Source organism: Cheilinus undulatus, linkage group 14 (genome assembly GCF_018320785.1).
Source record: "Cheilinus undulatus linkage group 14, ASM1832078v1, whole genome shotgun sequence".
Classification (NCBI taxonomy): Eukaryota; Metazoa; Chordata; class Actinopteri; order Labriformes; family Labridae; genus Cheilinus; species Cheilinus undulatus.
This window is the reverse complement of record NC_054878.1, coordinates 39,179,338-39,206,299: the sequence shown is the minus strand read 5'-3', so window position 1 is coordinate 39,206,299 and position 26,962 is coordinate 39,179,338. Positions and strand designations below refer to the sequence as shown.

At 41.1% G+C, this 26,962-nt stretch overlaps 1 protein-coding gene across 1 annotated transcript in view; it reads right to left on the bottom strand.

Annotated features, from left to right (window-relative positions):
• Positions 1–23,873: 23,873 nt before the first annotated feature.
• The window catches only part of LOC121521338 (exostosin-1), a 340,957-nt gene continuing 337,868 nt past the window's right edge, over positions 23,874–26,962 (bottom strand). The window contains exon 13 of the mRNA XM_041805269.1: positions 23,874–24,646. Within this exon, the coding sequence (XP_041661203.1) occupies positions 24,461–24,646 (186 nt within the window). The 3' untranslated portion in view covers positions 23,874–24,460. The remainder of the gene's footprint in view (positions 24,647–26,962) is intronic.

The following is a 26,962-nucleotide window of genomic DNA, read 5'->3' as shown; positions in this document are numbered from 1 at the left end:
GAAAATCAGTGTGCAAGAGATGTAAAGAGGGGAATAAGGATTCCAGAAACCATGGATGCTGTAAGCACTGTGATATAGTTTAGCAGGAAAAGGCTATAAGTGTAAAAAGCAATACAAAAGTAGAGTTGTCTTAAGGTGCTGCCATTCATATGCCAACTGGCATAATGGGACTACACATCAGGACTCCAGGCTAAGACCAAAGAATTGCAACGAGATGAGCTGAAATGCTTAAGTGCTTGCAACAAGTGACTCTGCAACAGTCTGAAAGCCTGTTAATTAACACCAATGTAACTGGGAGAGACAACATGCAGGTGCAGCTCAAACAATTAGAATACCATGTAAAAGTTTATTTTTGATTTACATCAGAAAGATATATTTCCATATATTCTAGATTCATCTAGAATTCATCTACGGCAGGGGTCATCAACTACTTTTGTACAAGGGCCAGCTTTTCCTAATCAGGCACTTTGGGGGTAACCTGACACGCCAGATGGATTTGTTTCACACATCCACCTGGTAAACCTGATTGGATGAACAATCTGTCTGTCACATCTTTATGGGCCAATCAGAGCAACAAAACAGGTGATGTAGCCCCTACCGAAGGAGTAAACTCCATAGAGAACTGCATACCCATGGTGACTGTAGACATGTCAGTACATGACTGCTGTTCTTTGTTCTTCTTTTAACAAAGAAATGTTGTCAAGTTCTGATAACACTGACGCTTTAGCAGCATCCACACTAATCTCTTCCGCCATAATTGCATGGCGGCTTACATCACGACTCTGCCACTCCCGAAAGTACTGCCCCTCGACTCTGACTGGTCCTGTCACTTTCTAACTGGGCAAAAATGCTTCAGATGGGAGCTTTGCAAGATGGATTTGCCAGTGAGAAACAAATAAAAACATTTTTGTTTTAATATTTTTATTTTCTTTTGAATGCATGTAATCTCTAATGGTGAGATTAGGCCCCATATTGCAGCCAGCCACAAGGGGGCAACTGAGATACTTTGGGTGAATATATCTGTGCCTCTCGTGTTGTCTTTCACTGGGTTTGATGCAAATATGCTGTGTAGTGGTAGCTGAAAAAAACCCAAAACACCTGTTTCCACAGATAATGGCAGTTTTTATAAAGAAAGAATGGACTGATAAATACATCCATGCATTATATTAGCTATTAATGGCTGCCAGGTAGGTTTCTGAAAAATGAAAGAAATAAAGCATTCTTGGTTAAAGGGGACATATTGTGCAAAAATCACTTTTAATGGCTTTTCTAACAAAAAATATGTGCCCCTGGCCAGCAAGTTCTGCCCCCTTCTCCTGATTTTCCTCTCAGCTGGTATCTGAGAGGAAGATCAGGAGAGTTGCTTCCATTATGTCACATCCATTTCCTGAGAGGGGTGGAGTCAGACAGCTCATTAACATTTAAAGCCACAGACACAGAAACAACTCGTTCTGAGCAGGGCTGAAACAGAGGGGGTTTTAGACTGGAGTGTTTTTAGAAACAAACTTCACAGACATGTTTTGGGGACCTCTGAGATCATTATAAACTTGTTTTAAAAGGGTAAAATATGTTCCCTTTAAATTGTTTCAGTCTCAGCTGTGTTGGAGTTACTTCCATAGCTGTAAGAAATATCAAAGAAAAGAAAAAAACACCCGAAACCCAACATTTTAATTTGATGATGTTCTGGGGGGCCTGATGTGGCCCCCAGCCTCCAGTTGATTATCACTGATCTATGGTATAATGGTTCCTAAGACTCCATCTGCACTTTACTGACTGAGGAGACCACAAGGACTCACATGAGGCCAAATGAAGATGTTCAACAAACTGATGAAGACAAGGAGAAACACAGAAACTAAATAAACTGGGGGTGATTATACACAGGTGTGGCAAACAAGACACAGGTGAACCTGATGAGAGCAATCACAGTGGAGGGAAATGCACAAGGGACTCCTCCTGTTGTGTTAATGTTTTGATTAAGAGCCCCCTGGTGGCAGAATTTTACATACTGTGCCTTTAAGCAAATCCTGCACTTGTGTTAAGATCTTAATTTTAAATAAAATTTTGAAACGACCCATCAGAAGTGTGGGATATGGCCCTGGACTGACACAGCCATGTAGTAACAAGAAGGAACACTGATGGCAATGCTCCAGCATGCTCATAAGTGCTTAGATGGATCAGTAAAAACACAGATTCATTAGAGCAGGAGTTCTGTGTAAAAGCTGCAAACATCTCCCTGTTTTAATGAGCGCAGACTGACAGCTCAGCCATCAATGAGTGAAGGGACAATCCAGTTTGAAGTAAAAAAGAAATTTGAAAGATCTTGTTTCATTCAGTGAAGCTGACAGTGACACTTTTCTTTGTTCTGTCATTTCTCTGCAGCTTTCTCTCTTTCTTACTTTCTCTATCTGCTCACTGGTGCAGCAAGTGTACGGTGAAATTGAAACACTGACAAAAGACAGAGAGATTTAAGACGAGTCTCCTGTGTGAGTGTGTGTTGGCTCTGCTCTCTCTCTTTCTTTGTGACTGATGGAAGTGTTACCTGCAATACATAGCGGCATTTTCTTCTGCTTAGCAGGAAATATGCCGAGATGGAGTTTTATGTCACAGAGGCATTGCTTTTCTTTTACAGAGCTCAGCTGCTTTACACACACACTCACACACAGTGTAAGGCTAAGGTGTGAATCAGTGGGGAAAAATCAGATGCAGGTGGGATAGTTCTTTGTCTTTAAATCTGATTAAATGGTTGATACATGTGTGTTAACATCATAATCTGATCACTTTATTTGGCATTAAGAATCTCATATAGAATCATTTTTATTTAATTAATGAAACTAGACTCGTCCCTGAGGCTTTCAATCACTACAACTAAAATCTTGGAGATGCCTTCATAATCCACTTTAACTTTAGCTGCTCCTACTACGGTCATTTTACTACCACCGTATGTTCTGAGCTTCATCCTGCACTGAGCAAGCGTGGGCTTTTAGCTACCACAGAATAACTTGTAAAATGCCGACCTTGACATTGTAGTGTATCCACAGCCTGTGTCTACTTCAAATATTACATTTTTCCTATTTACTTTGAGCTCTTTTCTGATTGGTTCTTCTCTAGGAATGACTTTTCATTCAGACTGTGCATTGTCATGTCCCCTTCTTTAGGTCTTTGCACATCTGTATTAAAAAGATGCTCTGCATCTCACCACAGCCCTATGATGCATGAGCGTCTGTTGTATGAAGATCTGTCAGGACTGTGCAGGCCAGTCAAGTTCATCCGCACCAAACTCTCTCATCCATGTCTTTATAGTCCTTGATTTGTGTACTGCTGCACAGTCATGTTGGAACAGGAAGGGGCCATCCCCAAACTGTTCCCACAAAGTTGGGAGCATGGAATTGTCCAAAATCTCTTGGTATGCTGAAGCATTCAGAGTTCCTTTCACTGGGACTAAGGGGCCAAGCCCAACTCCTGAAAAACAACCCCATACCACAGTCCCCCCTCCACCAAACTTTACACTTGGCACAATGCAGTCAGACAAGTACCGTTCTCCTGGCAACTGCCAAACCCAGACTGGTCCATCAGATTGCCAGATGGAGAAGTGCAATTCATCACTCCAGAGAACGCATCTCCACTGCTCTAGAGTCCAGTGGCAGTGTGCTTTACATCACTACATCCAACTCTTTGCATTGCACTTGTTGATGTATGGCTTGGATGCAGCTGCTTGGCCATGGAAACCCATTCCATGAAGCTCTCTATGCACTGTTCTTGAGCTAATCTGAAGGCCACATGAAGTTTGGAGGTCTGCAGGGGTTGACTCTGCAGAAAGTTGGTGACCTCTGCACACTATGCACCTCAGCATCTGCTGACCCCACTCTGTCATTTTACGTGGCCTACCACTTTGTCGCTGTTGTTCCCAATCGCTTCCACTTTGTTATAATATAATATAATAATTAGGAGCGAGGAAATATCACGACAGGACTTGTTGCACAGGTGGCATCCTATCAAGGTACCATGCTGGAATTCAGTGAGCTCCTGAGAGTGACCCATTCTTTCACAAATGTTTGTAGAAACAGTCTGCATGCCTAGGTGCTTGATTTTTTACACCTGTGGCCATGGAAGTGATTGGAACACCTGATTTCAATTATTTGGATGAGTGAGTGAATACTTTTGGCAATAAAGTGCACATAGTGATCATCAATATCTCCCTGTTCTTCTTGTACAAAAAATAGCTCTCTTTTCATACTACTTTGTCTCCCCTTTAAACTGTGTAGTATTTCCTTTACCCCCCTGTTATGCTTTGTTTCTATGGGTCTTCTCTATACTGTTCATTGGTCTCTATGTCTCTAACAGACTGAATGATTGTGTCTGTTTTACTAGACCACGTTTCTGTATTAAATAAAAAAATTTGAACAACCCTGAAAACTTTTCTTGATTTTTTCGCTCTTGTGCTGACCTGCTTCGTCATGAGTTTGTAATAGTTACAGGGGAAAGGGTTAGTTGTTGTGTGAATGCATGGATGCAATGCTTACTAGTGGAGTACAAAAAGAATTCACCCCCCGTACAGTGAGAACACATGAAGACATTAGCTAATGAGACAAGTTTTGTTTTTTTTTAACCATTGGGTTGGCATTGGCTTCATTTTTCAGGACCGGTGGTTGCTGCTTGGCTAAAACACTGCCCAAATGGGTAGTGTTTGCCATGCTGTAGAGCAGGTAAGATAAATAATATCTGCATGTTGGTATGCACCCATTAAGAGAGTGTCCCACTTGACAACCTAGTTATGTCCTGTCCCTTGCCACCCATCAGATAGGACATGTAAGTTGTAAGAGCTGTCAGGAACCATGCAGTAGGGTAGAAGAATCTGCGTCGTCACTTCCTGCCTTTATGGCACCTGTGAACATGCTGTGGCAGCTCAGGGCCATGCGGTGGGTTCAGTGTTCAGGCACACAGTGGAAGAATGGAAGAATAAAGTACGGTGAAATACAACAAATATCAGTGTGATAAGAGCCGGTCTGCTTTCTGGAGACATTCAAATTGCCACAGTATTGGTGCTTAATGGATAAACTGACATGGTCAAGAGCTATTCTGCTCTGTGTAAAGCTATGGGTTTGTATTTTGGAGTGTGTATTAAGGAGTCGAGGGTTCCTTGTAAGCCAGAGAAAGGTAAATGTCACCTCCCCATCGGGGCTGCTGCTCTCACCGTGCCGTCGGTGCCGACAGTGTAAACGTCTGTAAAGGTTGAAAAGGTAAGTCTGTTCTCTTTGTCTCTCTTTATCTCTTCACCTCTGATTTTTTTTTCTTAGTGCATGTCAGCCACCCTCTTAGTCACTCCGACCTCGCAGGAAATTCACAACATCTTTCAAACATTTTGTATAAGAGATTCACTCCCTCTGAAGCATTAAATGGAGCTTTAAACCTACCAGGGATTGTATGAATGTTTACAAGCATAAGGAGAAAGCAGCAGCGGGTTATAAGGTCTTTCTCAGGTGGAGGCAAACACCTGAGAGCCACATCAATGAGTAAACAACTGAGCAGAATATTAATGCTTACCTGTGGGCTTCAGCTGCTGAGAAACAGTCCGCCCACAAAGCTCATGTTTATTTCTAATATCAGGAAGAATAATGCAAATCACCCATGAAGTTTGAGCATGAATATAAAATGAAGTGGAAACTGATTTCTTACTTTGCATGAAAAGTCTCAGAGTATTTGATTCCACATATTTATGTGTTTCTCTGTAAAAAGAGAATACTTTGGAGGGCCTCTCTGAGATACTGGCTGCTTATTATGTAGCTTATATTTGGCAAGGGGTACTGAAATGAGTGTGGTGGGTTTCATTCAGTCATCTTATCCCAATGAACAAGACAGCTAACTGACTATTATATAACCAGTTTGACCAGTATACTGGTGTACAATTTAAAAACATGTACTGCCACAATTACAGCCAACACCACTACCCACTTCCCAGAGCATGCTGTCTTAAGCTGGCTGCACAATTGTATGATTTTAACTCTTATATGAGGTCAGATTTGCCTCCCCAAAAGATCATTGGGGCATTTCCCAAGTGGATCACCATGTTTGTGGTGTCAACTCGATTATTTTACTGCTCCAAATGGCAGCTTAGCCTCCCAGACTTTGAATCCGGGAATTGTAAACGATAATTAGATGTTGGAGTTTAAGTGGTCTTTCATGTGTTTTGCACTGAAAAGCTTCCATCTAGCCACTGTCCCATAAAGCCCAGATCAGTGGAGGGCTGCAGTGATGGCTGTCCTTCTGGAACTTTGTTCCATCTTCACACACCTCTGGAGCAGACATAGGCTGACAGACCGGCAGAGCTCCGTGCCGGTTCCTGTTACCAAACCTAATTTTGAACCTGCCGGCTCGTTCAAACCAAAATTAAAAAAATTTGGTTTGGAACCTGATAAGACGGTTCTAAGCTGGAACCAAAAAATAGTTGGTTCTTCCTCATGAACCGTGACATCATCAGTGGGCGTGTCATATTCTAGGTTGTGAAGATGAGTAGAAAATGGAGAAGTGGTCTGTTGAGGAGACAAAATGTTTGGTTGTGATCTTGGCTTGGACTAACCATGCAAATCAGATGGATACACCCATTTCCGTGTTTCTCACTGGTGAATCCATCTTGCAAAGCTCCCGTCTGAACCGTTTGGGCCCGGTTAGAAAGTGACAGGACCAATCAGCGATGAGGGGCAGTACTTTCAGGTGCAGTGGAGCCGTGACGTAAGCAAGCAGCAACAAGAGGACGGTGCAGATATGGCGGAAGACATTAGCGTGGATGATGCTAAAACACCAGTTTTATCAGAACTTGACAACATTTCTTTGTTAAAGAAGTCACTTTCTAACTGCACCCAACGGTTCAGACAGGGGCTTTGCAAGATGGATTCGCCAGTGAGAAACAAGGAAACTGGCGTATCCATCTGCTTTGCAAGGTTAGGAGAGCAGCACAAGGAAGAGCAAGTGTGACTTTGCCAGAAAGCACCAAGGCTCTGATACACCAGAACCTGTCTGAAAGCACTATCAGAGTGACCATCAGGTTCATGGTCGCCTCTCTTACTGAGGCCCCTCTACCCCTGATTGTTAATTTTGGCTGGGCGACCAATTCTTGGAAGGGTCCTGGTTGTGCCAAATTCTTCTATAGACAGGTGTTTGGGCTGGCTTTTCTTAGGGTGCTTTCACATTATGCCCAGTTGTTTCGAACCGTGCCGCGGTGCGATTTCCCCCCTACCCCTTCCCCCCACTGGCTTTTGCTTTCACACTAGCAACATTGAACCGTGCCCGAGCCCACTTAGGTATTTACTCATTCTGAAACAGCAGGTGTTGGTATGCAAGTAGCTGGTTCACAACCCCAACAAGGAGGAGAGAGAGAAGAAGAAGCTACCATGGCAACCACTGGGGTCATGACCTGAGTGAAGATTGTTTTTGCTTTGACCCGGCAAAAAGTCTATCCTGCAGCCTTGGAGGATTTAAAATCACTTTTAAGATGCCAGCAACTTCGCTCTTCGCTCTCACTGACTCCACCTTGTGTTCATCAGTAAGGGGAGTCACAACAAACTGTTTATTGACTGGATTCTGATGATTTCTGCCCTTTATTGAGGAAAAATGTGAACAAGCTGCCGCGCTGTGGAAAGAAGTTTAGCTTTTACGATTACGTCATAAAGCTGATACGACACTCTGTCCCATATCCGAGCGCCGTTGCATTCACATCTTATCCGAACTGTGCCAGAGTCCACTTGAATAGCACCCGAGACCACCTCCCCAAGCGGGCTCGGGCCCAGGGCCCAGGCGTGATTTGTTTGCATTCACACTACCAAAACAAACCAGATTTGGGCTCAAGCTCAGATCCGGGACTGGGCCCCTAGTGTGAAAGCACCCTTACATACAATTGTGATACTTCTACAGCTCATAACATGTGCTTAATAACAGCCAAATGGAAATGGTGACTGCCTCCTGAATGTGTAGTCACATTCAGGAGGCAGTCACCATTTCCATTTGGCTGTTATTAAGCACATGTTATGAGCTGTAGAAGTATCACAATTGTATGTAATTGTGATACTTCTACAGCTCATAACATGTGCTTAATAACAGCCAAATGGAAATGGTGACTGCCTCCTGAATGTGTAGTCACATGACAGGAATTTTTTAAATCAGCACACTATCAGCTGTTTTCTTCTGATAGTTTTTCTTGTCTTATCTGTAGACCCTGAACTGGCACTGTCTTGATAGGACAGACATCAGGTTTTTGAGTTTTTTTGATGACTCAGTCAGCAGTGTGAATCTATTTCTGTTCATGACTCTGTAGTTGTTCTAACCATGCCATCAACATGTATTTATAACTCTCTAACCCTGTGAAACTGCTCAGTCCCTCTGAAGCTGTGAACGCACTTTAACAGGAGGATTAAATAACACTTAATTATCAGGGATGGGTCCTTCACCAGCACAGGAATTTTCTCCTCTGGTTTCGCTTCTCGCTCGTCCCTCTCTCACTCTGTCACTCGTGGAAAAAAGCAGGGAGGGGAAGCAATTACAAAGTGTGCTGATCATTTCATTTACACTTGTTACACAAACATCCACACACAGGTCAGATTGTTTCAGTGGTGTTGATTTGTTTTTCTTATTTTAGAATTCAACTTCCTCCCTGCCTGATCCAGATCTCATTTCCTGACACTTGGCCCTCTGGGAACTCCGTGTGCACGCGTCTGTTTATGTGGGACCAAGCCAACTCAAGATACCGAGAGGTCTCATTCTCTGTCTGCTTCTCCCCATATCCCATCATAACTACGACACAGCTTCAGCAGATGACTCTTCAACTTGAGGCTGGTTCTGCTCGAGGTTTCTGCATGTTAAAAGTCAGTTGGCCGTCGCCACTGTAACCGCTAAATGTTGATAACTCTTTCTAATGGTGGATTCATGCTGGGCCTTTGTAAAACATGCCATGGAGTACAGTTAAAAAAAAAACCCCAAAATGACACACTAGGCCAGTGATTTTCAAACTTTTTGCCTAAGGCACACCAGAGATCAAGCCAAGATCTCAAGGCTCATGCAAAATAGCCTCTTTTGCACATACTGAGGTATCTTTAGTTGCTGTTGCACAGTTGCAGTAGTAACATATTGGTACAAATTCTGTTGACACACCTAGACTTCCTCAAGACACACAAGTAAGTCGTGACACACTGTTTTGGATCAACTAGACTAGGTTACCGAGTGCAAGAATAACTTTTCTTGTGAAATGGCGCTAAACAAAAACTGATCCACTGATGTGAACAAAAAGTTTGTCTGACTTCAGCAGAGATACATGAAATTCAGAAAACAGAGTTCACTTAGTAGGTTCAAGATTTTTTTTTCCATTTTAAATCCAGCAAAGAGGATTTCAGCATTGACAACACACTCAGTGTTTCATTTAAATTCACTGTCTGCACAGCAGAAGAAACTTTGGAGATCTCTGAAAAAAAGGATGTTTGTCTCTCTATGGTTTCTTTTATCTTTTACAATTTCTGAAGGGTTTTTTATTTTTGATTCCTTCTGGAATTGAAACTACATCAAAATTATATCTGGACTCCTTAAATAACTGGGTTTTATGAACAAAATAACCACACAATGTTTGCATTTTTGTTTGGGTTTGAGATGCTGAAGTGAGACACTTTTGACATGTTTTACTGTATATTGTAGTGTCGTCATATTCGAGAACGGTCTTGGTCTTGAGACCGGTCTCAAGACAACATTTTGAATGTCTTGGTCTTGTCTCAGACACGAAAGTATTTTTACTCGGTCTTGTCTCGGACTGGCAGGAATCAGGATTTTCCATTAAGACCGGTTTGAGACCTAACCTTGCAAAGCAGATGGATACGCCCGTGTTTCTCACTGGCAAATCCATCTTGCAAAGCTCCATCTGAACCGTTTGGGCCCGGTTAGAAAGTGACAGGACCAAAAACTCGAACATCATTCCATCTTTATTCTAGTCAGAAATAGCTCTGAACACTTACTGTAGACCTCATTAACCTGACAAACATCTCATTTTCAGATATTTAAAATCATTCTGGACTTATCAGTGGCTTTTAAAGGATTTAGTTTTTACAAGAAGATAGTTGAACAAATTTGTTAAGATGTAAGATTTTTGGCATGTTGTGCTCTGAAAGTTGCAGACACCTTGTTTTTATCTGTCAAACGTATTAAAAACAAAACAAAAATTAAAGAAATAATGATTTTTAACTGCTCAACCTTGTCATGGTTTTATAAACTGATTATTACGGTCTTGGTTTTGTCTCGGTCTAGGCTTGTCTCTGTCTCAGTCTTTTCTCGGTCTTGACCACCAAACGTCTTGGTCTCGGTGCACTCTGGTCTCTGGCAAGTCTTGGTCTTAGATAGTGTGGTTTTGACATAACACTAGTATATTATGCATTAGTATCATATATGACTGAAACTTGTCAGACTTAACAGACAGTTCCATCTTCCAGCTCATCAAATATGACTTTTTGTTAAATGATATCTGCTTTAAACTTGAAGCTTCAGGGACTTTGCTAGTGTCAGTTTTGCTGCAGGGCTCTGCCACCTGTGAGATATTCAAACGTTTTACGGCAGTATCATTTGAAGCTTAGGGCTGAAAGCTTCCATGTTTGACCATTAAAGTGAGAATCAGCTCTGTTTGGCGTAACTGCTCCTCTTGTGTCAGTATTCACAGATGAACAGAAAATCTAACTTTCACATTTCTGTCCGCTTTCAGAGATGAACCGATGCAGAAATGGCAGACGACATCCCTCCGGAGGGCGAGTTCTCCTCTATACATCATCATTTTGTACTGCTGGGACCTTTTCAGCTCCCCAATTTTTCATAATTCAATTTCAGTTCAAAGTAGTGTGCTGACACTCCAGTCGAGCACAGAGTCTCCATGTTACATAATATCTATTTGACATGACAGTCCTAGATGAGTCTGTCTGTCATTCCTGCTTTAAGCTGACACTGTAACACCAGTCTTTTACACATCCTGATAGTAAAATCAACATGGGAAGGACTTTTGAAATGCTGAAATATTAGGCCTGAATCATTCCCTGATGTGACAGACTGTGAATTCTAAAGAGGAACAGGTATGGCATTTATTTCATCATAGTTATCATCAGAAAATAACTCAAATGGCTGTTCATAACCCTTCAACTGGAAATATGTTATTCAGTTTAATGTATGTTGTCTCTCTGATATATACAGTGTCTCAAATGAACAATCTATGGGTGTATTAATGTGTGTATTAATTTATGTAAGTGTATCTTAGCATCCACCTTGGAATATGATATGTAATTTAGTAACTGGGACTCTTTGGTCACTGTGAGTATGATAAGAGTAATCAAACATTATCCTATCAATACTGTAGCAAATAAATTCTGAAAATTCATTTGGTGACCCAAAACAAATCTCCTGTGACTCAACCTTGGGTCCTAACCAAGACTTTGGGAATGAGTGCTCTAGGACAGTGGTTCTCAAACTTTTCACCCTGCAACCTCCAAAATAAAGGTGCCAAAGACCGGGGTCTCCCACTGCGCCTAAAGGTGTTTAACATTCAAGAACTGTCATGTGAAGACAAGGCCGTCCATAAGGGGGGATAAAAGGGAGAGCTTTCTGGGGGACCATGGAGATCAGCAAAATCATGGTTCATTATAAATAGAAGCTGTGATATCATATTTTATCAGCTGAATAATAACCGTTCTTAATAGAGCAACAAATATCTTTTTTAGTAATTTGTGCTGAAGCATATAACCTTCTTAAAAATCTATTTTCTTGAAAACAGAATTATAATGGGTTAAGAATGCTAAAATGAGTTTAAAAATGTAAACACTGGTGGAAAATGTGGTAAAATGGGATTTTGAAAATATTAGAAATGGATAAGCAGAGGCAAAAATGTGATAAAGCTGTAAAAATTCACAAAAAATGGCAAAAAAGGGTAAAAGTGGCAAAAAAAGGCACAAAATGTGGTAAAAGGGGATTAAAAGTAGAAGAAATAGGTTTAAAGTGGCAAAAATGAAAAATTTGGTAAAACAGGATTTTAAAGTGGGAATAGTTGTTTAACCAGTCAAAAATGGGTAAGCTCATGCAGGATAATTGACAGAAAGTGGCAGAATTGGGTTAAACTGGCAACAATGGGCCTAAAAAAGAGGTAAAAAGGGATTTATAGTGGCAATAATGGGTCAATGGCAACTTAAGGCATAAAGTGTCAAGAATTGGTGTAGTAATGGCAAAAATAGGCAGAACGTGTTGGAAAGGGTTAAAAATGGACAAAAATCGGTTTGAAGTGGCAAAAAGTGTTATAATTGGTGGGAAAAAGTGAGGAACGTGGGTTTACATTTGGCAAAAAATGCTGCAATATGACAAGAGTGGGTAAAAAGAGACAAAATGGGTAGATATTGTGAAAACTGATGCAAAGTAGCAAAAAGAAGTGGTAAAATTGGTCCGTGCAGGTGGTTCAAACTTGGCACATATAAATAATTTCAACCACAGAACCCAATAACAGTTAACACTTTTAGCTCCAAAATCAGAGAACTGTTATTCAGGATGCTAGCACCAGTGCTATTGATACAACACACATGTATTGCTATCATCAGTAAAGCACAGCTGGAGAGGGTTTATCAGGGACCCAGACAAATCTGTAAGTGGGCCTGTGACTTACCTTTTTTTTTTACAGCTTTTATGATTACTTTGATTTCATCATAAATCTGACCTAATCACCGAACGATGGAGTTTGGTGTTGGATAAAACTCAAGCTGGTCGGGAGAAGAGCAACTGCCAAGAAAAGCTTTCAGTGTGGTTGTTTGCCCTTTTATTTAAAAAAGACGTGGTCCATTTCTGATAAAACTGCCGCTTTTCTATATCTACATCCAAGCTAATCGCTACACTGGCGTCAGACCTTGCTATCGTCTCCCAGTTCAAGTAAACCCTGCTCATATCTACCGCCTTGTTTTCCTAAAATGACGATGAGTTCGGCCCTTTTTTAGACTGGACGCAATTGTTTCAGAAAGGAGCTTTACAGGATGGGCCTGCCTGATGACAGACATGGAATCCTGTCCAACAAAAACCCTGAGTCCACGACTGCTCTGATATTGATGTTGTGTATGCTGCCAGTACAAAAAATGCCAAAAACCTAAATGATTACTAGAACCTCTTAAAAAACATTTGTAAAGAAAGATGCATGCCTGTCAGAGGAATAAGTAAAGCAGGTTTGTCCATCTTCTGTTGAGCTATGTTTCCATTTTCTGTTTCCACTCTTTGCATTACCTCCATAATAGGATTCATAGATCCAGACACATGTCCCATTGAATGTGGACAATAGTGAACTCTCAGCACCCACCAGGAAGGAGTGAGGACTCTGAAGGAAATAGGACTTTCTCTCTGCCTGACAGTGTGTTAAACCAGTGAGCACACACAACCAGCACACTATGAAATCATCACGGGTGAGTGCCCAATTTGACAAATGTGAGGAGACAGGCTGTAATGAGAAACATTGTTGGAGGAGAGGAAAAGATGGACGAATGAATGTGTGTGTTTGTGTGAGAAAGCAAAAGTAGAGTTAGAGAATAAAGGCAGGAAATACAGGAAGTCTGGCATACAGCAGCAACAGGCTCCTCCTAATGACTCTCTCTTTGCCTCATCTTCTCTCCATGTGCTCACATCAACCCTGTAACTCAGCAGAACTAATATCGAGACGACTCTGAAAGAAGGTGAGGAGTATTTCTGGGCCTCCTGACTTCCAATTATAAGTCCATTTGGTCACGGATATTTGAGGAGCGAGAGCAGAGAGAGAAAAAGAAATAGAGAGAGGGTGAGATATTTGAATATTTGGATATTCGGCAAGTTCGTTCCCCTCTCCATCATTGCTCGATCAATTTCCAATTCCACAACCTCGGAAACTCTCAGGGGTCACAGCGAATCAATGAGCGCTCCCTAACGAAAAACTGAATAATTATTCTATGAATCAGAGAGATCGGGATTGGTTATGATTTATTCATCAGTTTTTTTCTTATTTTATTGAGGCAGCGCTGCATAATAGAGCCGTAGCGAATGAGATGGATGCTGACGGCTTACAGAAAAATAAAGAGAGGGAGATGAAAGGAAGGAGCGAGCGCCTGTCAGGACTGATTGAGTCAAATGGACTGATGGAAAGAGGAGATGGATGTAGGAATGTTGTGGTTTCTGTCTCTCTCTGTAAAGCACTCATACCGTATATGATGGAGTCACGTTCGCCACTTTCCTCCTTTTTTTTAATGACTGTATGTTCAAGTTTGAATCTTAACCCCAGAAAAATAACCTTGTTAAAACATGGCAAAAATAATAACATACATGTTAAAAATTTAAACCGTCAAGTAATGTATTCTTTAATTTTTTATGGGTGACGGTTGGAACCGTTGCAACATGCTTGCAAAACTGATTTATCTGTATATGTGCCAGTCAGTATGGTTGCTACTGTTAGAGGAACATCAAAAGGAGTTTCAACAGACTCTAAGCCTAAAGGCCTTTGAACACACTTAAAAAATAAAATCTGACTCTTTTTGCTCTAATCATGTTTGCACACTGACACCTAAATTTTCATTTATTGTTCATTTCGGAGTAAGTTCTATCTAATGCAATTTTTTGTGTTAAATTCATTTACCGGTAAACTGTCAGTAAATGATTTAAAACAGAGCCTGCTGCTTCCCTCTCTCTCACTCACTCATTCCCGCCCGACCCCTCCACTCTCGTTCCCTCTTTTGCGCCAAAACCTCCCTTAAAAAGCTGTGATTTGGCCATGCATCATACGGACATCCCTCTAACTGTGACGGATAAGCTGGTGCCGCATGAAACTCTCTCAGGATGGATGGATCAAGTATGATTTAAAGGGTGCTTTCAAACTAGGCCCGATTGTTTCAAGCCGTGCCGTGGCGCGATTCCTCCCCCTCCCCCATGCTGGCTTGCTTTCACACTAGCAACATCAGTCCGTTCCCAGGCCCACTTGCGTTCTTGGTCTGATACAGCAGGGGGGGGTATGCAGCTAGCTGGTTTAGAAACCCACCAAGGAGGAGAAAGAAGAAGACGCTATGATGGCTACCACTGGGGTCATGACCTGAGTGAAGATTGTTTATGATTTATCATAGCAAAAAAGTCCATCCTGCTGCCACGGCTGATCTAAAATATCTTTTAAAGATGCCAGCAATGTCGCTGCTCGTATCTACACATCTTCGTACAGCTCAGAGAATTAAACGGGCGTGTGCTGCACGGCTACAGCGGGGTTTTTTTAGGTGACAGGACACCTTTTTTTCCTTTGCATCTCATCCCACTGACTCCAAAATGTGTTCATCCGTGAGTCACAACAGATCGTTTATTGACTGTATTCTGATGATTCCTGCCTTTTGTTGAGGAAAAACGTGAACAAACTGCCGCGGGAAAAAAGTTTAGTTTTTACAATGACGGTATAAAGCTGACACGGCCCTCTGTCCAGTATCTGGGAGCGGTTGCATTCACATCTCATCTGAACCATGCCAGAGTCCACTTGAATCGCACTTGAGACCTCCCAAAGTGGTGGGCCCAGGTGCGGTTCTTTTGCATTCACACTGACCAAAAGGAACCGGACTTTAGGCTCAAGTGCACTCGGACCAAGCCCCTAGTGTGAAGGCCACCTTAGTGACTTAAATGGGTACTTAGAACGTGACAACCAGGATATTTTATCGTTTTATAGATGTTTGCTTACTTCTCAACTGGTGGGTCGGGACCCAAAAGTGGGTCACGGAGCAGTTTTCAGTGGGTCGTGACTAGGTGTCTGAAAAAAAAAAAAAAGGTGGCTAAAGTCCTGCAGTCCTTATTGGACAAGCATCAATACCTTTAATTTTACCCTGGTTTACTGTGAAATTGGGTACATTTAATTTTTTTTGTTATATATTTAAACTAATTAATAGTAAGTGTTCAGAAAGACGCTTATAAATAAAGTGTATTATTATTATTGATAGTTAATACAATAAATGGCTACTTTCCTGTGATAATGAAGTAATTTCACAACTTCTCTAGAAAATTGGCAATCAGGCTCCAAACTGTAACATATTCAATCAACTAAACATGCGTTGTTGAAAATGTTTAGGAAACTTGGGTTGTGATCTGTCATAAGACAGACTGGTGGGTCATGAGGCCAGACCAGTTGAGAACCACTGCTTTAAAGGAAGTGTACTGTACCTTACATGTCAGCCTGGGATGAACGGCCAGGTGGGATAAGCCCCGGTGTAGTGAGATCATCTCTGTACACTGTATGAACACGCTCTACTGGAATCATAAATTTTCCAAAGACACTAATGTTTTATTTTAACTGATGAAAATAACTTGTTAAGCATGTAATTATGCAAATAAAGACCAAAATCTCTAAGGAATGTTTCCAACACCTCGTTGAATCTCTGCCACCATAAATAAGACGATTCTAAAGAGTGCAACATGGTCCAAGGAGTGCTGTACTCATGACCACACTATCCGAGACCAAGACTTGCCCGAGACCAGAGTGCATCAAGACCAGTCTCTCTTAGTTTGCTTGTTAATAAATTTGACAAATAAAACACACGGAGATGAAACGGTAGTCATTTACAGATTTGTGCACTCTGGGACCCGTTTTCAAATAGTATCATTTACAGTCACCCAAAACGCTGTTTCCGTGTGGATGAAACGCCGATATGACAAAAAACTTTTGCGTATACTCGTGAATTCGTCTCTGTGTGGACGGGGCCTAAATGTCCTGTTAAACTCTAAGTAAGCCCCACAGCAAAGGCTGCAGACATGCAAACTCTCAGATGTTGTGTATTTTGCTGTTGAAAATCCTCCATCACAGCCTTGCACATTTGATAATATGACTTTAGGAAAGTACTCAGACACTTTCAGAAAACCCACCACAATATCAGTGAGGCTGTGGGCTTAGAGTTTGGGATCTAGCCAATGAGTGGCAAGTGTAAGAGCTTATCACATCCAAGTGCAATCTGCTATGGACTTTATCAAAGATTGCAGACAGCAAGATGAAACAGATAAAGGTTACATGCAATTCTTGATACTGTATATTGCTCCTAGCATACGCATGCTTCCTATTGGCTAAAACAGAAGCATAAAAGAGGACCCTTCTCCATGTAAAGTACATTTTTTCCTGTTAAATGTTATTAATTCAGTGATCTAGTGTTGAATAATTCTCTGTTTGCTCTCCCTGTTAAAGGGTCTTGAGAATAGTCCTATAAATATCCACTTTTATGTTTTATCCAGTGCTGAAACACACTGGTCATACGACTTTACAGGTCCCTGAGGATATTAGAGTTTTACTGTATCATGCCACTTAAAATCCCTCTGTGCCTTTTACTCTCCCCTCGTCAGGGTTATTTTTCTTTTTTTGTGCTGCCTGACTTCCTCTGACATCAGCATGAACAGAGATCTATGTTCACTGTCCAATAAGTACAAACTCAGAGAAGTGAAGCGGTTTACTTTCCTCCTGAGGGAACCATGGATGATCACATCCACTGACTAACACTGACCTGTATTGATCACAGTGGAGACGAGGCTCTTTTACATGCTCCTGCACAGAGGAGGCCTTTGTGTGTTTTGCCCTGAGAAGATAAAAGTCGGCGTCTGCTGCAGAGAAACTGTCTGTAAGATATTCGAACAGTCTGGACTCCCTGTTGACAGCTCTTTACAGACAGGAGGCTTTCTTTTCTCCGTGCTTCACTGGCTCACATTGTGTTCAGCTGGAGCACAGGCTGACAAAAGAGGAGGAATAAAAGATTGAATATGCAGGAGTCACAGCTACTTACACTTGACTTGTGCACCTTTATTGGCTCATTACCAGCAAACACACAGATGCAAAATAGGGACTTTGTCTGCAGAGAAAAAAGAAACCCAAACAACAAAGAGTCAGCACAGTAAACAATGATAACATTAGCTTAGACCTTTAGCTGTTATTTACTTAAAATAGACGAAATGAGAGACAGAAGACATGCAAAGATGTCTGGGCAAGCAAAAGAAGACAGCTCATTTTGAAACATTTTGTAGGAATGCACAGGTGCATCTCCAAAAATTAGAGTATCATGTTAAAGTTTATTTTTTCCCATGGTTCTACTCTAAAATACACACAACCACAATCATGGGGAAGACTGCTGACAGTCCACAGGGAGGACTGTCAAACAAGGCATACTCAAGAACTTAGGGGAGCTTCACAAGGAGAGGACTGAGGCTGGACTTGGTGGATCAAGAGACACCACATCCAGATAGGTCCAGGAAATGGACTACAACTGTTGTGTCCCACCTATTGAGCCGATCCTGAACCACAGATGATGTTGTAAGCTTCTGATCTGGACTAAGGAGAAAAAAACTGGACTGGCCATCGGTGGGCGAAAGTCCTGTTTTCAGGTGAAACAAAATTTTGGAATTCATTTGGAAATCAAAGTCCCAGAGTCTGGAGGAGGATCAGAGATGCACAGAATCCAAGATGTTTGAAGTCCAGTGTTTTCAGTTTCCACAGTCAGAGATGGTTTGGTGTGCCATGTCATCTGCTGCTGTTGGCCCACTGGTCTTTATCAAGTCCAGCGTCAATGCTGTCAGATGTCTACTAGGAGATTTTAGAGCACTTCCTGCTTCCATCTGCTGAGCAGCTTTATGAAGATTCTGATTTTCTTTTCCTGACAATCTTCTTCCTGTTCAGTGACACCACTAATGGCTGCACCACTATGCAGTTTCCAGGGGTAAACGGGGGCAATTCACCTAGTTGCAAAAGGAAGTTTGATTGTACAGTAGCCAATAAGAAAATGCCCTACTTCTAACTGTATATTATATTATATTCACCTCATTTACCTCGGATTTATCAAACAACACTCATTTCCCAGATAGAAGTTATATTTGGCAGGGTTGCTCTGTTCTGGGATCCCCTTTCCTCTCAGTGTACAAATGTTGGAGGCCTTAGGCAAGGAGAGCAGCAGCAAGGACAAAGCGGGCATCAATGACAACCACAGTCGACATAGAAAAATCAAATAGAGCAGAAAGAAGGCAACTAAAGTGGGTTGCCGAAGAATAAAGGGTGGGAAAGTTTAAACTAGCTACCTTTTGTATGAGATTTGCCCCTATAATGGAAAGCTGAGCTGTCCTAGGCCGGCACTATGCTAATTGATTTGGCTCTTTTATAGTAAAATAGACAGCAGATCAGAGTATGTCTTGTGGACATTACTATAATTTGATAGATAGTCCCAAATAGGATGATTTGCCATTTTAGGACAGATTTATAGCAATGGGAGTGCAATCTTTTATCCAAATATGGTTGTATTTTAGCTCTGAAATAATAATTGATGGCATTGAAATTCATAAATCTGAGCCTAAAAACTGAGAAATGAAGACAATTTGAAAAACCCATACTGAGCCTCCAGATTACAAATAAAGAAATTTATTTATAACCACACATCAAGTGTTTCCTGACTGAACTTAGTTTATTGTATAGTTGTAGTAATTGCTTATGGTCGTACATATTCCCATGGCACACCAAGAATTGGCTCAAGGCCCACCAGTGTGCCTTGCCTCACCGTTTGAGAACCGCTGCTGTAGACGTCCTATCAGGTACTCTTGAGTTGCTGAGTGAGGAGGCTGAACTGTTGGGACTGCCTGTCTCCTGGACCAAATCAAGGATCCAGGCATTCAGGGATGCCTTGGATTCTGCCATCTAATCTGTGTCTGTGGATGGTGAGCAGTTAATTTACCTTGGCAGCAGCATCCATTGATCTGGAGCCTGTGAGGCTGAGCTCAGTTGCAGACTTGGACTCGTATGTGGGGCGAAGGGTTCACTGGGCAAGGCGGTGTGGCACTAGGAGTATCTGAGCATGCCAGTGAAGGTCAGTGTCATCCTCCTGGCGTAACTATACCCCTGTGAGGCCTGGATGCCAGTTGATTGCCAGAGCCACCACTTGGACTCCTTCTTGATGACTTCTCTTCAGCACATCTTTGGGTATCTTTGGTAAGAACATATGTGTAATGATGGAGAGAATAAAGGAGAGTGGGGTTGAGAAGGGTCAGCGGCTGGTGTTTGGAGTGGCAGCTGCACTTCTACATGCAACTAGTGCCTGATCCAGTTCACTTCATACTGGGTGCCCGGAACCTGGTGGATTGGACCAGACCTTAGGGATGTCCACATGTGACCTGGACTAATGGGGCAAAGGCCTGGTGCAGGCCTGTATGATGGCTACGAGCAGTACAGGACCAAGGTTGATGTGGTAAAGTCCTGAACTGGCATACACTCCCATGCCTGACCTGACTTGAATGCGATGTGGAGTGGCCCCTAAAGCCCCGTAAGTCTCATTAAAACCAATGCCAAAAGTCCCATTTGTACAGGCGATTTCATATCGAATTTAATAAGAATTCTGAATAAATTTGCATAGTCAGGGCAGATGGCAGTGGCTTGTAAGCAAGTATGAAACTGTTGGCCAGAGCACTTAAGGCTGGCCTCAGCTTCATCTCTTTGCATGTTTTTTACGTTGGCAAAAGTCGATTGGAGATGGGAATTTTCAACAGGGCAGCTGCCACTGTTGGACCACAGAAGTTGGCTTCAGAGACCCATGGGTGATTTCACCGACACTTTGTTCATGTTCTGCAGTCTATGCTCAAAACCCCAAAACACTAGATCAGAAACAAAATGGTCGACCTCACGCTGGCTTTGCCAACTTTTTGTCTACAGTCCACATGCTGGATTTCCATTAAAAAAAGGGGGTGAGATGAGCCTAAGGCCAATAAACTTTTTCATCGTTTCTGACAAAATTTCTATGTAAAACCACAGAAAGAGCATTAGGATGAGTCCGCTCAGGAATATTCATGTCTGTATTAAGTTGTAAATGAATTTTACAGCCTTAACTGCCACCCAGGGCCAGTCATCAAACAGGCAAAGAAACAGACTATTTAATGATACTTTAAGCACTCAGACTTATTTAATATTCATCAGAGACAGGCTTTTTACTGCTATGAGCTGCAGGAGGTGGCGATGCTGCTGGTGGTCTCACTGGTGCTCTTAACTCTTCAATAGCATTGTTATAGGATAATATGTACATTATCACCCCTCACACACATAGAGGCACACACACAGGGCTTCACAGGCTACAGGGACCATAATAATGCATCAGAGGAGCAAAAGGAGAATTCCCTAAAGCAAACTGAAATGAAAGCCATTGTGGCTCACACTAAATCATCTGTTGGCTCCGGTAGTTTGCCAGACGGTGGATAAAACGAGAGTTCACAGTGGGGGAAGAGGGAATGGTTGTGTTAAGAAAATAGTTCACTTTCTGTGGGTATATGATTTTATATGGTCGATTATGGTCTCATACATTGATGAATTGAACTGAAATCCAATGTTAGCAGGAATAGAAGAGCCATAGTTTATTTGTCAAATTTTAGGATATTTCAAAGTTTTTTGTAGTTTTATTTCTGTCTTATGTTGCCATTGATGTTACAAATGTTTAGCTTGTGACTCTGTAAAGTACATCAGATAGCATTGTGCATAAATCATGCTTGATAATACACTTTTTCTTCCTTTAATTTTGATACGACATAAGCAGGTATTCAAATAGCTGACAACCAGGGAGACTTGTTTGGACAGGAGCAGGAGGTTTCAACTGGTTATTGGACGTTATTTAAACCATATCTTGATTTTAATTTGAAGTATCAGTTTCCAGTAAGTGACGTCTTTTGTTCACTACTAGCTACTGCCATGTGGACCAATGCACAAGTACGTAGTGCTAACAGTCATGTTGGTACAGACAACATTGATTTTACGTAAAGGTATAAACCAGGCTCTACTCCATGTGAAGATATTATCAAATCAGCTGATTTGATATCAGCTTTGACAGCTTTATATGAAGACAATACATGTAGATCCTACATGGCTCTGCTGGGATCTCAAGGAGTTTTAGTTTGGAATCTAAGTCATTTCACAACAGGGATTACCTTCAGTGATAAAGAGATTCTGCTTATTGGTTATGAAAGAGGGAAGAGGGGAGTAATCCTGAAGAGAAAAGGTGGGGGTTAGATGGAGGACTGGTGTGTGGGGAGAACTAGAAAGTAAGATGATATGATTATAATTATTGTTTGTGAGAGGAGGGAGGGGAAGAGAGGTGAGAAGGGGGAAGAAAATCAATGAAAGCTAGATGAAGAGTGGCACATGAGATGAAGTAGATGGTTGATTGGACCCTTTATGGCCGTGGGGACAATCTCAATACTGTACATGAAAGAGCTGTGGCTGTAAAGTTAGCTAGTCTTCAAGACAAATGCTTGGTAGGAGCTTTTCTTAGTGGAGCATATGACTGGTAATTGCGTTGCATTCTTGCCATGTGTAACCACTGAAAAGGAGGAAAATAGTAAAGTAAATGAAATCCACTCACCTGTCTTAGCAGACAGCCGACTTCCTCCAGCAGAGCTTCTGGTTGGCTGTATGTGCCTGGTCCCATGGTCATGATGTTGGTGGGAAGCCAGCGAGGGATCATGACCTTGTCTCTGGACTGTTGGCTCCTGCTGGTTGAAATTTGGTCCAAAACATCTCTGAGCAGCAGGTTCAATCCATAGACTATATAACAAGATGGATGGATGACAAAACAGCTTCCAAAAAGTGGAGCTAAGCATATGGAGCTTCTTCTACCAGCTGGCTGCAGTAGAGGTCATAAGCTGTACCTCTTCCATGTTAACAGATGGGACTTTGGTCAAACTATATAATAAAAAACTTAAAATAACTTTTTCTTAAGCATAGTTTCTGCCATAACAGTTAGTCCTTAATTTATGCCTCAGTTTTACATGTTTAAGTGCTTTTCTATTTGATGTTGTAAAAACCAGCTCATTATACAAGAGAGGGAACAATGACAAGGTTGATTTATTTAATGTCGATTTTTATAGGGACAAGTATTAAGCAAGTAAACCAGTGTGCATTACCATTACTGTAAATCTCATAATTTTGACTTTTTATCTCATTATTTTGAATTTTTCTCAAAATTATGACTTTTTATATCATAATTTTGAGTTTTTATATGATAAGTTTGACACCGTATCTCATAAGGATGACTTTGTATGTTATAATTATGACTTTGTATCTCACAATTTTGAATTTTATGTCATAAATTTGAGTTTTTATCTCATAATTTCGATTTTTTATGACTTTGTTTCTCATAATTTTGACTTTTTATCTCATAATTTTGAGGTTTTATCTCATACCTATGACTTTGTATATCATAATTATGACTTTTTATATAAGTTTGACATTGTATCTCATAAGTATGACTTTGTATGTTATAATAATGATTTTGTATCTCACAATATTGAATTTTTATGTCATAATTATGACTTTTTATCTCATTATTTTAAGTTTTTATCTCATAATTTTGACTTTATATCTCTTCTTTTGAGTTTTCATCTCATAGTTTATGAGATAACTTCTGCATTTTTCTTCATTTAGCAGCAGAAATGGGCTTCCATAGTGTTCTCACTCTACAGAGTTTAAAAACTTGTTTTACAAAGTGCAGGTATAGACGCATCAATAACATCCCTGACTGAAATGTTGGGCTCTGATTTAACATAAATACAGAACTGTTCATGCCACTACCATCAAAACAAATCATTTCACTTCTGTCTCTCCACCTTCAAAATAAAAGCACTAAAATTTACCGTTAACACACATAACAGCACACAAGCATCAGATATCACTTTGCATTGCGCAGTGTCGTAAATGCTTCTTTGTAGAAACAGAGACTGTGTCACAGGAGTTAAAAATGCTGCTGAGAGCTGACTGCTTGTCTTGTAACGTAACATCTCTTTATTTTCTATTTTCTTCATACAGACAGGAACTTCTTCTGAAAATCTACAATAGTGTACAAGAGGCATACCGCCATCATCTCAGGGTTTGTTTGAGTAGCAGCGTTTAAGTGGCCTGACCCAGAATCTACAGTTTGTCCATAATGTGTTTTTATTGTACATCCATCAGCCCAGAGAGTGCTTCTATTGATGTATAAATACAACCTATTATCCATAGAGCTCTTCTGTCCTGTTTTAATGGTATACTTCTCTATTTCCAACAGTGGATAAACATAAGTCTTTTATTTTGTAATTTCTTGTGCAGGTCCTTGTACAGTTGTCTTGTTCAAATCATGCAGAACACACTGTTGATCTGTTGTCTAACCGTGTCCAGCTCTTTGTTGCATGTTTGTCCAAGCTCTTGTATTTATTTGTTGAGTCTCAGATGGCTGGTTTACACAGTCTCTCTGTTATCAACCAGGCATACAGAATCTTTTTGTGTTTTTTTAGTCAACCTCGGTTAAATGTCTTGTCCAATCCTCGGCGTTTTATCATTTTACTCCCAGTGCAGGTGCGAATTTCCTTCTAAGCCTCACAAATGTTCAGTGTGTATTCTGGTCACGGCTTCTTGAGAAGGAAACACACATTTGTACTCTCTGACGGGGATTCTGTGTTTTTCCATGTGCAGTCACAGCTTCTCAATGTCCCTGTATTTCTTCCTCAGGATAGAAACCTGATCCCTGAACAGCACCGGGTCCAGCCTCATCTGGGAGTGCACCAGAGGCATGAAACCCAGCCAGTGACTGAAGGCGTTCATGCAGGTCTGTCGCTGGGCAAAGTGGTCCGGGTCGGCCCACCGAGACGACTTGGAGCCCTAGGTTTGGAGAAACAGAAACAGAAAACAGAGAGAGATCGACTGAATCAACACAATAACACGACTTTATAAATGAAAAATCCTGTCAGCTAAAAAAGATCTACCAAATAGAGGAAATCATTAGTTCATAAATTTCCTACATTGTATGTTAATCTCGCTGATTTTATATTTTGGCTCCCAATAACTGTTTAACCATTCGGTTTTTCATATTTTAAGCTTCTAAATTCCCAATGACCCGATGTTTCCCATCGACTGCTCTTCATATTTAAGAGGCGTTCTCCCCCAGAAAGGGGCGGGGCTGGCATTATTTGGGCAAAGTACCCAGATGGGTTGCTCTGGTGATTTATTTTACATATGTTTGTTATTCATGTAGCTAGGTTGGCTTTAGCTATGTTTGCTAAAGCTCATGTTGCTAAAGTTAACTTAGTTACATTGGCTTATGTTGCAATGTTAATAATGTAGCTGGCTTAGCTATGTTAGCTTTAGCTACGTTTGCTAGAGCTCATGTTGCTAAAGCCAACTTGGTTACATTGGCTTATGATGTCATGTTAGGCCGGCCACACACTAGACGATTTTTTAATCTGAAACGATTTTAAAACCGTGAGAGACCACAGATTCCAGGACAACTTCCAAAGATTTTTCATCTTTAATCCTCTAAACGCACACACTAGACGACTCAGCCAGACTGTCAGATCACTGGAGAGCACACACCTGCAGACCTGCCTACCACCTGGTGTGATCACATGACTTCAGATAAAAAAAACAAAACACAGATGTCTGTCAATACCATCTTGCTGTCTCTCCACAACAGGCTGTCCTGGCGTGTGTTACAGGTGCAGCAACAATCATTAAACAGGGGAAAGACTCTGGACGAAATCCTGGCTGGAATTAAGTTACCGTTGTGTTCATGGTTGTGAGCAGTGAAATTATGTATGATTTGTCTGGTGACGCTACCCGGTGTGCTCGCTCTCATTGGTTGTTGTGGGTACTCTGTCAGCGGCACTACGACCTAGAATCAAAAATATCAAACATGTTTGATATTTAAGATTAAGGGTCTGGGAGGCTACGATGCAATTTGGAGCAGTAAATGAATCCTGTTGACAGCACACACATGCAGACTACTCAGACAAGTAATCGTTTGCAACGAGGCTCCAGTCGGAATAAGTCCCCACGATCGCCGGGGGAGGAAAATCTTGGCTAAAATCGGGCTTAAAATCCTGTAGTGTTTGATCGGCCTAGCTTAGCTATGTTAGTTTTAGCAATGTTCGCTAAAGCTTATGTTGCTGAAGCCAACGTAGTTACATTAGCTTATGTTGCTAAAGCTAACAAAGTTACATTATGTTTTTATGTTAATTGTGTAGATGGTTTAGCTATGTTATCTTTAGCTACATTTGCTGAAGCTTATGTTGCTAAAACAAAGAAAGTTACATTGGCTTATGTCATAATGTTAATTATGTATCTAGCTTTGCTATGTTAGCTTAAGCTATGTTTGCTAAAGCTCATGTTGCTAAAGTTAACTTAGTTACTTTGGCTTTTGTTGCAATATTAATTATGTAGATGGCTTAGCTATGTTAGCTTTAGCTACATTTGCTGAAGCTTATGTTGCTAAAACTAAGAAAGTTACATTGGCTTATGTCATAATGTTAATTATGTATCTAGCTTTGCTATGTTACCGTAAGCTATGTTTGCTAAAGCTCATGTTGCTAAAGTTAACTTAGTTACATTGGCTTTTGTTGCAATATTAATTATGAAGATGGCTTAGCTATGTTAGCTTTAACCAGGTTTGCTAAAGCTCATGTTGCTAAAGCTAACTTGGTTACAGTGGCTTATGTCATAATGTTAATTATGTAGCTAGCTGAGCTATGTTTACAAAAGCTTATGTTGCTAAAGTTAACTCAGTTACATCGCCTTTTGTTGCATTGGTAATTATGCAGATGGCTTAGCTTTGTTAACTTTAGCTATGTTTCTAAAGCTCATGTTGCTAAAGTTAACTTGGTTTAGAAGGCTGGACTTGCACTGCTTAGTGTGCAGGTACACTGCTCTTTAAGGTGGTTTGTTTTTGTGTCTTCATGTGGACAAAGATGTGTTTTACATGCTGTGCATGTGGACGGGGTTACTCTTGAATATGAATGAGGAAAACCTCCAGTTTTAAAATAAATGATACGTGTGGACAGGCCTTATGGCTCCAGCCCCAGTTAGGGGCCGATTGCAATGTGGCCGGCTGAGCACAACATCTGAGTAGCATTCTAAGCTAAGGTATTTAATTGTTTAGTATGTAAACCAGAATCCAACAATGTTCATAAATGGGACGGTTGG